Genomic DNA, 12,987 nt, shown 5'->3' on the forward strand with positions numbered 1-12,987 from the left:
CTCGATAGACATGAGTTTGGGTGAATTCTGGGAGTTGGTGATAGACAGGGAGGCCTGGCGTGCTGTGGTTCATGGGGTCACAAAGAGTTGGACACGACTGAGCAACTGAACTGACTAATCTGTATACTGTGTTCCTGGAATACTAGATACAAATAATGTAGCTTGTGAAGATACACATTTTGCAACATTTTGTCTTTATGTTTTGGAGAGTATTTAAAACTAGTATTTAACTTGTATTTTAATATTTCAGATTCTGCTCATAGAATATCTGAAATCAAAATTAAACATGGGCGTATGCTTCTGTATGTATAAGTGTATTTATGCCACGTAACTAGCAGGAGTGAGCAAACATTTTGTTACTCAGTTGGTCACTCCACATTTACGGAGGTTCACTGCTATGGGAGGCCCAGGTCATGAGGAGCTCACAGTTAGTGAGGGATGACGGTGTGAAATGCTGTAAGAGCCATTATCATGGACTTGCTCCCAAAGTAGAATTAAGTCCTGGGCTGTAAGGAGAGGAGTTGGGCTGGGGGTTGGAAAAGCAGGCTCAGGCTCCCTGGTCTTCACAAAATTCATACACTAAGACTTTCATGAGATACCTTTCTTCTTTCATGTAATTACTTAATGTTGTTCAGTCACTAACTTGTGTCCGTCTCTTCGCAATGCTATGGACTGTAGCCCACCAGGCTCCTCTGTCCATGAGATTCTCCAGGCAAGAAGACTGGAGTGGACAGCCATTTCCTCTTCCAGGGAATCTTCCCACCCAGGGATTGAACCCACTCCTCCTGCATTGCAGGCAGATTCTTTACCACTGAGCCACCGGTGGTAGCCAATTACTATTGGGTTATTTTGAAACAAGAAGGAACTGGATTTATTTTCCTTCTCTCTTACTAAGTAACTGTAAGTTGTGTGGCTTTGAGCCAATCATAAAATCTGTCTGAACGTTTATTCCTTTATCTTTGATAATAGTAGTGAGAGCTCATATCTGAACAGCACGTATTACGTGCCTGTTTGTTCTGTGTATCACCCCTCTGAGATCGGCACCGTCACTCACCTCATTTTACTTGTGAGCAGGAAACAGCCACAGAGAAGTCCAGTCAGGCCACAGGGCTGGTAAGTGACTGAACAAGGGTTTGAACACCTTGCAGACTGGCTCCAGGGTATATGTACTCTTAACTTTCTAGGGTCTATGGTCTTGACACTCTCTAATCCATACTTACATGAGCATGTTAGTGATTTACCCCTGATACATTTTCAATTAACATTCGTGTCATGGTACCGTGGAGACATTTCTGGGCTGGCTGTGACGATGCAATTGTTATTTGGAATTTTAAATGGGAGCGTGTTATTTTTCCTCATGAAAAGGTTTTGTGATAAAATAAAAATAAAGAACTAAAAGTTATTTAGAGATTTAGCAAATAACTAAAATATAAGTGCCTTAAGAGAAATGCTTCCTTAGTCATTATGTGGGAGGTCAGAATTGCAGTATATTTTCTTGAGAAAAAATGAGTGTTAATGCTATCACAAACCAAGAAGAGCAAGGGATATATGGATTTTCTTGCTATTTGAGTAGGAAACAAGAGTCTGTGGACATCCTGTGTTAAAATGCCTACACTGAAGTAGTCTGTTTGCCGGAGATAAATTTTGTTTCTCTCCACAATCTCACATACCTCGTACTGACAAAAGTTATGGTGCTCAGAGTAAGGCCCATGAGTTACAGAATATGAGAAGTGTTTGCTATCTTAATGCTGTCCTGGTTGTTTAAGGTCACAAGCTACTATTATTATTTTATTAAATTGCTTTTGAAAACACAGTTGATCTGAATCAGCTATGCCAACTGAATCTTGTTCCACCACCTCATAGTTCATGGCAGTTCTTGTTAAATCTCTTAAAATGTTAATATTGTTTTTCTGATAAATACTCCACAAAGAAATACAATAGCATAGTCAGGCAGCAAGCCAGGCTTTCTTCTGCAAACTTATCATATGCAAAAGCTTAGGTGATTTGCATCATCTTCTGGGCATATATATATATATATATATATATTAATATATACATATATATGGATGATCAGGGGAGAATTATCACAGAGACAAATGCCAGCAGCATTAACATGCTGTCTGCTCTTTCTCATCTGGTACCGGACCCCAGGTTTCAGGACCGCCCTACCCTGAGTTCCTTTCTTGTCTTCACCATTTCACCTGCTCACGTGCCCAAATTGCTGTGCCAGTTCACGTGTGACTTAGTCGAGCTGCCCTTGTCCATTTTCTCCTCTGGCCACTGATTCCTGCCACCGCCCAGCAGCCACAAAACCAAACTGAGTTAGATACCAGTTCTTCTCCACTTTCTCTGTGTTCGCACAGTGTCCTGTGCACAACTTTCATAGGAGTTTTAGTGCCTTTAGTTTTCACACTGAGCTTTCTTAACCATCCTCTCCCTACATCACCTCTCTCCCTGTTCAGTGTTTGGCTCCTACCAGGGTCTGTAAATATTCAGAGTTAACATAGCTGCTGCCTTTGGAGGTGAACTTTTAACCCCTGGTCCTGCAGTAGCAAGAGGTATGGAACCTTCCCTGCTGGCCCTGCACTGGAGTGGGCTGCAGTCTCAGAGGAGACACATAACATGTACACACACACACCCACACACACACACACACACCCTGCGCTGAGTAAGCCTTGACATTTATAACATGGCTTATCTCTGTAATTGAATTATAGCAGGTTTTTTTCTCCTAATGGCATATATTGGAGTTTGCCAAGATGTCATTCATATATGCCATATCTACCAATACAGACAAAATCTGTATTAGAGGGAGAATATTATAATCATACATAGGTTCTTTGAAATCCATTTTTTCCTAAACAATGTAGAGCAAAGGTCATTTTTTCACAGATACTGACTTATCCTTCCAAAGACACCATCTTTGGGATGGCACCGTAAATGTGTAAAAATCCATCAGAAGCAGGGCGCCATGACTGGGATAGCAAATGCAAACATGTTACATATAATATACCTCAATTTGCACTGTTAGCATACTGTAGAGATTAATTGGCATTAAAACTACCATTAAACAGTGAAGTCTTGAGTGATTTCAGTTAGTAGAACATGTGATTCCTATATTACACCATATATAAATATGACTTCTCTGCTTTTAATCCTGAATTCTTTTCTTACCAATAACTTGGCATGGTAAGTCATTCTTCTTAGCCAACAAGCAAACTAGTTAATTTAATTTTTTTTAATGTTTTAATGGCTAATTTATTACATGACCTAAATTTTAATTTTTTACTAAAAAGTTTTTAGTAAAATTTTTATTAAAATGTTAACTGCTAATATTATGTTGATTCTTTTAACCTATGTTGATTGATATTAATTACTTTTTTGGTTATTTTGCTTTGTCTAGTTTAGAAAACCAGGCCTGGGTTTTAAAGGACAGCATCACTGACTTGTAAAGGAAACCAAACCTTTGGTGGAAGTCCAGCATATGAAGATACAGAAACTGCTGCAGTTGATTCACAATGGGAACCACAAGTGACGAGATGGGGTCTGTGGAACAGACCTCGTCCTCCTCCTTCAACCCTTTGTGTTTCGAATGTGGCCAGCAGCACTGGACGCGGGAAAACCACCTGTACAATTACCAGGATGAAGTGGATGACGACCTGGTCTGCCATATCTGCCTTCAGCCTCTGCTGCAGCCGCTGGACACTCCCTGTGGACATACCTTCTGCTGCAAGTGCCTCAGAAACTTCCTACAGGAGAAGGATTTCTGTCCGCTGGACCGGAAGAAACTCCACTTTAAGTCGTGTAAGAAGTCTAGCATTCTGGTTCATAAACTCCTGGACAAATTGTTGATTTCATGTCCATTTTCTTCAGTGTGCCATGATGTGATGCAGCGCTGTGACCTGGAAGGCCATCTTAAGAACAGGTGAGCAAGAGAAAGGGAGAGCGTGGCTCTAGGCTTTGTGGAAAGGCTGCGCAAGCAGACAGAAATCAGAAACATGAATATAAAACCTAGACAGAAAGTACCATTTTATACCTATCAGTATTTTTTTAAAAATAATATTTACTTATTTATTCTGCTGTGTGGGACCTTAGTTGTGGCCATGTTGTATCCATTGCAAGTCTTAGTTGCGGCATGTGGGATCTAGTTCCCTGACCAAGGATCAAACCCAGGCCCCCACCAGGGAAGTCCCCCTATCAGTGTTTTTGGTGGTATAATATGAAGTTGTTATATTCACATGGGTAGCAGGATATGCAAGGCAGTTTCACAGTTTATTTCAAAACTGGAACTGTCAGTATCATCTTACCTAGCATTTCATCCTAAGGACATAATCCAAAAGGAGGGAACGTTGTATATAAAGATGTTCATTGCAACCTTGTGCAGAGTTCAATAAATTGGGGTCAAGCTAATTACTTAACAGTGGTCCATCAGTGCATCGGGATACTATGCAGCTGTTAAAAATGACAACATTGCTACAACATGGAAATGGGCACAGGCACACCTCAGAGATGTTGCGGGTTGGGTTCCGGACCACCACTATAAAGCGAACATCAGGGAGCATAACACCACAGGTCACAGGAACTTTCTGGTTTCCGAGTGCTTATCAAAGAAGTTATGTTTACACTGTGCTGTGCTCTAGGAAGGGTTCAACAGCATTAGGTAAAAATGTACCCACCTTGATCGAAAATCCTTTACTGCTAGGAAAGAAAGCCATCATCTCATGACACACAGGACTGCCACAATTTGTAAAACATGGAGTATCTTTGAAGCACAGTAAAGGACGTGCAGTAAAATGAGGTCTGCCTGTATCCATGATTTCATTCTTTAAAATCTTATAAAATTCTATGTTCAGGAACTAGACTGAACAAGAACTAGAGGTTGGAAACATTTTAGTAGGGGTTTTTGTTCTACTAACAAAGGCTTTTTAAAGGGTGAAGTAATCTGTTCAGCTGAATGTTTAGTGAGTTTTTATCATTTGACTTTAATAAAAGACTTGTTCTTTAACATTGTTTATACACTTTGGGAAGGGTTAAAACTTACCTTTTCTTAGATATAATCATATAAAATGACCAAAATAAATGTATTGATGTCTACATTTCATAGTTAAACCACTTGTGCAGTGTAAATCTGCAGTAACTGTGAATAACAAGGCTTAATGTAAGATACTGGATTTAGAAATAATATAGTATAAGTCTGGTATAGAACAGCTTGTCACTGTACTCACACTTGAAATCATAGAGTTGAATCTAAGCTCATCCCCTCACTTTACAAATCAGGAAACTGAGTCACAGAGAGCTGGAGATAGGTAAAAGCATGGTTAGACTTAAACTTCATTGTTCCTGCTTACTGTTCTGCCATACCATGCTGGCCTTACGCAGAGTGAATCCCATTCTCTGCTGTGTGGTAGTAAACATTTGATATATATGTGAATATGTGTTCATTCTGATCCTAAATATCAGTGTTATACAATGAGTATACTGATTAGAAATAATTTACATTTATGAGAAAGAATGAGAAGATTTACAAAGGAATTGCTTAAACTTAAGCTCCACTGAACTAAGAGTGGGATAAATGTGTACACTTTTGAAAATGCATGTGGTGTTTTCCTTTGATCACCAGCAGGCATAGAATCTGAACACGGTAACAGAGGCTTCCTGGAAACTGACCCAGACTTTTGAGTCTGCTGTCTGGTTCAGGCCTGGTTGTGGCTGAGGTTGAAGATTTTAGGCTTTTCCGTTTTCTCTCAGTAGAAGTATTCTTTTTAAGAAATGTTTCTTTTCTGGCTCTTATGAACATCAGTTTTGGGATATTAGAGGAACTGAACAGAGTCTCAGTTAATTATTTTGATAGCAGTAAGATAAAAATTACACAATTATTGTAGCAATGTTTACTTAAAATGCATACAAGAATTTAATATGTAGTTGAAGTATCATGAATTTTTTCTGTCAAACTGTTATGTTGATGATGTAAAAACTTGGGAACTGCAAACTGTCCCTTCACTTATAGGTTGATAAAAGCTAAGCAGTTATGTCCAGTTGAAAGTTCCATTTTCCAAGCGTGCTTCTTAATATTTGAGCTACTAATTTAATCATTTCCAAAATGTGTTAGGCTTGTGTTTTGAAAGATAACACTGAAAAAGGTGAATGATTTAAAAAGGTGAGGTGACTTGCTTGATGTAAAGAGCTAAGAGTGACTGCTGATTATCAAAATTAGAACTAACGTTTGTTCAGTTAAGTTGTTAATCTGTGTTCTGGTTATCTATTGTTTGGTTGCTAAGTCATATCTGACTCTTGCAACCCCATGTCCACCAAGCTCCTCTGTCTATGGGATTTCCCAAGCAAGAATACTGGAGTGGGTTGTCATTTCCTTCTCCAGAGATCTTCCCGACCCAGGGATCAAACCAGTATCTCTTGCATTGGCAGGCAGATTGTTTACTGTTGAGCCACCAGGGAAGACCCTGATTTCACTTACCTATTGCCTGACTGACCTCACAAATGTTAAATGTCAGTATTGGTGAGAAACCAACCACTGCAAATATAACCAGATAAAAACAGTGAGCGCATGGAAACATATTCCACTCATCGATTCGGTGAGTCCCAGGGACTCAGGGCGTAGCAGGACTGGCTTGTCTCTGCTCTGTCCACTCTGGGTCACAGCTGAGAACTGAAAGCCCAGGACTGCAGCCATTGGCATTGGAGTGTTTACATCCAGGACAGAAGCTTCATTCACGTGTCTGGCACATTGATGGAGGTCACAGGAGGCATGGGCTCAGGCAGGACTCGTCCACAGGAGAGCCTCCAGGTGCCTCTCCAGCACAGTGGCCTCCAGCTACGTTAAGTTCTCACATGGGTTCCAATAAATTTGGAGAAGCTGCATGGCCTTGTATGGTCTAGCCTTCAAGTCACATAGCATCCCTTATGCTGTCAGTCATAAGACCCCCCAGATTTGAGGCATAAACTTCCCTTTGTGGGGAGAGAACAAAAAATGTGCAGTCATGTAAAACCAGCACAAACTAGCAATGAGGGTGATGTCATGAGACACAGAATTATGATAATTTTATTAGCAGAAATAGTTTGTTAAATCTGGTAGTTTTGAGTGCAAAATTACCTTCCCTATTTGAACAAAATTCTACTCTTAAGAAATCTGCTTCAGTTTGAGAACAGCTGACATTTTGTCCTAGGGCTAAGAGTAAAACATTTGTGAAAGATGACTGTATTTTTAAATAAAATTACTAGTTATTAACTGATTATATATTAGGAAAGCAATGAAAAATTTTAGAAGACATGGAAAAGTGCTCATCTTTGAAGGGAGAACTAAAGCCCTCAAGAAATATTACATATACTGTATGACGCATGTAACATTTTAGTAATTGCCTTATGAAGTTCTGCCAAGCAACATCAACTGTGAGGATTCCTCTTCCCCTCTCAACCCCATCCTGCCTTATCCTCAGCAATTTAACATTTAAAGCTTATGGTAATTGAAGTGATACTTTTTTTTAAATTGATCATTTGTGCCCTAGTTTATGGCAAAATTCAGAACCATTTTTTCTTTTCCTCTTAGAACTTGAGTTTAACAGTATTCTAAAAGAACGTACAATACAGAGAAAAACTTCAAAGAAGTCTTTCTGTGCTGAGAGCTTCTCTAGTTAAGTTAACATGGTTTTGAGCCTTTAAGGGTCAGGGTACGCTGAGAGAAGATTGCTCTTTTAAATTCAGTTTGTAACTTAGAGAGAAGTTTGTGTCTAGCACATGCTCACCAGCATTTTTTTGTCCAACATGATGTAAAAAACAGATATATATTTGTAAATCGTATCCAGTAAGGGTCTAGTATCCAGAATATATAAAGAGTTCTTACAACTGAACAAAAACTCAATACAATTTTAAATGGTCAAAGGATTTAGGTAGATATTTCTCCAGAGAAGATATGTAAATGGCCCATAAGCTCATGAATAAATGCTTAACGTCACTAGTCCATTTTAAAAGTGATTGTCTTTTTGTAAGTTTTAAACAGTCTCTGTGTATTCTGACCCTTATTAAATATGTGGTTTGCAAGTATTTTCTCTTATTCTGTCAGTTGCCTTTTCATTTTCCTGTGCCCTTTGAAGGACAAACAAGTTTAATTTTTATGAAGTCCATTTTATCTTTTCTTTCTTTGCTTGTAGTTCTGGTGTCATAGCTAAAAAAACCACTGCCTAATCTCAGGTAATGAAGCTTTGCGCCTGTTTTCTTCTAGGACTTTTACGCTTTTAGCTCTTACATTTGGGTCTTTGATCCAATTTGAATTGTCATTGGAGAACATGTGTATGATTTAATACTTTAAATTTTATTGAGGCTTTTTGTTTTTAGTGGCCTAGCACACAGTCTGTCTTGGAAAATATTCCATTTGTACACAAGGTGTGCTCTACTGTTGATGGGTGGAGTGTTCTATAGATTTATCTTAGGTCTAGTTGATATATAATATTGTTAAAAGTCTCTCTTCTTTTCCTTATGTCTAATTATTCTATTCATTATTGAAAGTGGAATGGAGACATCCTAGGCTTTTTTTTTTTCTTTTTTTTAAAAACTATTTTTTTTTTCCTCTAATTCTGTCATTTTGAACTTCATGTAAATACTTTGAGGGTCTGCTATTGTGTTTGTTTATAATTGTTATAGTTTTGTGAAAAATCAAACCCTTTTCATTATTGTAGAATGTTCTTTGTCACTAGAAAGTATTTTTGTCTTAAAGTCTCCGTTGTCTGAAATTAGTATACCCATTCAACTCTTGATGTTGTTTGCTTGTATATATTTTTCTCTCCTGATTTAAACCTATTTGTATCTTTGAAATGTGTCTCTTGTAGACAGTATATAGTTGGATCCTGTTTCTTTTTAATCCATCCTGCCAATTACTGGTTTTTGATTGGAGTGTTTAATTTATTTATATTTGATGTAATTACCAACAAGATAGAATTTATATATTTTTTATTTTATTTGTTTATATATATCATTTCTTTTCAGTTTCTTTAAAGGTTCATCTACTTCTTCCCCTGTTCTTGTTAAATAATATTTCCAAGAATGCCATTTTAATTCCTTTGTCGTTTCTGTTCATACCTGTTTTTTGAATTGTTTTCTTAGTGGTTGCCTAAGGGATTACAATTAACATATTAACTTCAACAGTCCAGTTCAGATTAGTATGGACTTGATTTCACTGGTACACAAAAATTTAGCTCACATGTACCTTCTGCTGAAACTGTCATTTTTCTTAAATAAATGCATTCCAGATTGCTACTGAACCCTGGCTTATTTCCAGAGTTCAGTAATAGTTGGTACTGAACAATTTTTCCCAGTGTTCGCATGGCTTTATGGAGGAGAGGCTTTTCGGATACCCCAATCTAACAATTTTACTAATGCCATTTAAATTGATTTTTGCATGCTATAATCCGTAACTATTTTTATCATTTTTATTGGTTCTAAGATGCTCATATTCATTGAGCTTCATTAAGTGCCCGGCATTGTGCTGGCACTTAATCATGAGCTATTGTATCTTACGTCTGCTGTTCCTGCCGCTGCCACTCCCCCACCGCCCCCTTCTGCCGGCCCCACCGCCACTAACACTGCTACTAATAATACAGTGTGTTCTGCTACACTCTGCATCTCCTAAAGTGAGTCATCGTATATCAGGGAATGGTGCCACTATGCCATAAATCAAGCTAGTTCATATGCGATTTTCCTCCATAAGGAGAGCCAGAATAGGGGGGTGAAATTACAACCTTCAGTAGGAAAGAAGTCCCTCAGTTTGCTCTGGCTGCTGCAAGAGCCTTTGGGAGTTATTTAGGAAAATTTTAAAGACACACCTGCATGTAGAGGGCCCTCCCTGGGGAGGGACAAGTGCCCGGCCTGTGGCCGGTCACATTGCGTCCAGCGCCCGTGGTGAGGGCCCCCCACTGTCTCAGGGTTCCCCTTCCACCCGCATCGAGTGCACACCTACCCCCATCTTGTTCAGGGCATGTAACTTGGGTCAGTGTGCACTTGTTTCCTGCTGTTTTTAATCACGTGCAATAGCGTCCACACTAGCCTCCTAGTGTACTCAGTTACCTGCCTCCTGGTGCCAGTTGCGGTTTATGTTGTTACTGTTAAATGCACCATTTGAAAAGCAGAGGTTTTGTTGTTGCTTGTGAGTTTTGTGTTACCAAGGCCTTTCTTACTCTAACATTCTATGACTGTGTTTCTAGGTAGAAGTTTGTGAAAGGAATGCAATTTATGTTTTCTTAAGGCACAGAGATGGGACTCCGTAAGAATGAACTGGGTATGATTCACTATAAAGAGCAGGCATGTTTGAAGTCAGATCTGAGTTTGGGTTTTGACTCTGTAATTTGATAGCTCTGTGGTTTTGGCTTAGTTCAGGTTTCCCATTTGTAAAATGGGGATAATAGAGCGCTTGTGAGGATTCAGTGAATCCTGTCCATAACGTCTACACAGCAGCAGGCACAGCTTAGACACTCAACACGTGCTGGTGTCTTCCTTTCTCTTTCAGGTCCAAATGTTTACAGATGGGAGGGACACTGACTCTGGCCACCTGTGTCAGCTTTGCTCTGGTCTATTCGCTCCCTAATTTTTGTTTAAAAATTAGTTTTATTGAGATATATTTCATCTACCATAAACTTCAGCTATTTTTGAAGTGTACAATTCAGTGGTTTTTAATATATTCACAGAACTATGTAACCATCATCACAGTCTAATTTTTAGAACGTGCCAACACCCCAGAAAGAAGCCCTGTACCCACTAGCACCATCCCCATCCCCAGACACCCTGGTTTTGCATGGTCTGCCCCAGCCCTCTTTCCCCTAAGCTCTGTGCAGATTTTGTGGAATGCATGTATTTTGTTAACAGAGCTGCATGTGTTTGGTCTGTGCGTCTGCCCTCCTCACTGAAAGTGTTCTCTCTAAGGTCACCATGACCTTCTCATTTCCAGATCAAACCAGTGCTGTGGCCCTTATCTTATTTGCCCCTACATGGCATTGACACAGTTGGCTGCTTTTTCTTTGTTGCTGCTCTTGTGTGGTTGTTCTATCTCCATCTGCTCAGCTGGTTCATCGTATTTAAACATGGGTGTTCCCAAAGGTTCCCTCTCTAACTTTCTTCTGATGCTAGGCAGGCTTATTCTTTTGTATGTTTGTATGGCATCATGTTTAATGTCTTTAATTCCTGTTACCAATTTGCTCTCCTACTGGGAACTTATATAGACCCGTTTCTTTACCTCTCTAGCAAATTTGTTTTGCTTTTTAAACTTGTTTTTCTGTATTTAATAACTATTTCTTAGCCTTTATGATTATTTACTTTGTAGGATTTTTTTAGTCATTTGTTAGGCTAATTCCCAGGTGTTCATATTGTTTGTATTTCCTCTTCAATTCCTGTTCCTAGTCCTTTTTTCTAGTCTGTGTAGATATTTGTGTATGATATATATTTTGAGAACTAAATCTTTACCTATCTTAGTTATAAGTATTTTAAATTCTAATTACTTCTCGACAGAAGTAATCTTTTCAGTGATATAATTTTCAAAAATATTCGCCAGGCCCTTACAGAAACACTCCGTGGAGCGCTGCCTCGCAGTGCAGTGCAGAACGTCCACTGTGCCCCTTATAAGCAAGGTGAAGGGAAAGCAAGTCAGGAGAGAGTGCCGAATAGAGAGACTGAATAATGACCTTCTCAAGACCTTAAATCCAGGACCTAAAATAAATCTTCGGTTCATGTGGGAAATTGTATTACTCATGCTGCTGCTGCTGCTAAGTCGCTTCTGTCGTGTCCGACTCTGTGCGACCCCATAGACGGCAGCCCACCAGGCTCCCCCGTCCCTGGGATTCTCCAGGCAAGAACACTGGAGTGGGTTCCCATTTCCTTCTCCAACGCACGAAAGTGAAAAGTAAAAGTGAAGTCACTCAGTTGTGTCCGACTCCTAGCGACCCCATGGACTGCAGCCTACCAGGCTCCTCCGTCCATGGGATTTTCCAGGCAGGAGTACTGGAGTGGGGTGCCATTGCCTTCTCCGTGTATTACTCATATCCTTAGAGAATAGCTTCTAATTTTAATTGAATTCTATACTTTAATTGAATTTAATTCTATACTTAATTTGTTTGAAATTGTAGATTTTTTAAGAATGCTGTCATTGAATGAAGGACTGCAATCCTGAACACAAGACTGTCGTCTACCCTGCCCCACCTTTTCTAAACTTCTTCCCCCAGTAGGAGAGTCGATGGGGTCTGTGGAATTATGTCAGGGTCTGGGGGTGTGTGCCTGGCCCTCTCCTTCACAGATGCCTGACTCCTCCTGCTCACTCCTCAGACGGCATTCATTATTCATCCTGTGTCTTGTCGAGGTGTCATGTGGAAAAGAGCTGGCACCTTGCAGCATTTCCAGCGTGTATAAGACTTTCTTTAAATGTTTAAACAAGCATGTATCTTGCCCCCTTTGTTTGCCTAAATAAGTCAAAACAAGCCAAGTAACAGTTCTTATTTCTTGGTACTTATGGAAGTTTCCCCAGAACTTAGAAATACCTTCTTTAAGTTTCATAGCGTACCTGTAATTCCTCTGTTGCAGCTTTGCTTTTACAAACCAGGAGGTATGTTTTCACCTGCTTCCGTGTCTGTCATAGTAGGTAGTCTGAGCCTTGGCTGAGCTTCCCGCAGCTGGTGAAGCTTCATGTGGATCTCTGCTCCTAGCGGGTGAGATGCAGTGTTAGCTGCAAGAGCAGAGAGGCCAGCAGTGCTCAGGGTCTGAGGCAGGGCACCGGTGGCATGTGGAGAAAGGTGCTCGTTCCTACTACTGCGGTTCAGCCATCTACCCTGTGAAAAGGGGGATTAACTGGAGCCTCAGGACAGCCCTCACAGGGCAGAGATTACTGTAGTGCTGTATACTGTGTATGTATTTCTGGTACTAATATATTCTAAACACAGCTTCTTACTGAAGTATTCTTTGAGATATACCAAACCCTTGTTTGTGCAGATGCCTTGTTTT

The 12,987-nt window shown here is 39.8% G+C and overlaps 1 protein-coding gene across 1 annotated transcript in view; it reads left to right on the forward strand.

The window, feature by feature from the left end:
• LNX2 (ligand of numb-protein X 2) overlaps nt 1–12,987 on the forward strand; it is an 89,705-nt gene that overhangs the window by 43,416 nt on the left and 33,302 nt on the right. The window contains exon 2 of the mRNA XM_070800249.1: nt 3,404–3,925. Coding sequence (XP_070656350.1) covers nt 3,519–3,925 — 407 coding nt within the window. The 5' untranslated portion in view covers nt 3,404–3,518. The remainder of the gene's footprint in view (nt 1–3,403; nt 3,926–12,987) is intronic.

Source organism: Bos indicus, chromosome 12, assembly GCF_029378745.1.
Source record: "Bos indicus isolate NIAB-ARS_2022 breed Sahiwal x Tharparkar chromosome 12, NIAB-ARS_B.indTharparkar_mat_pri_1.0, whole genome shotgun sequence".
NCBI classification, from domain to species: Eukaryota; Metazoa; Chordata; class Mammalia; order Artiodactyla; family Bovidae; genus Bos; species Bos indicus.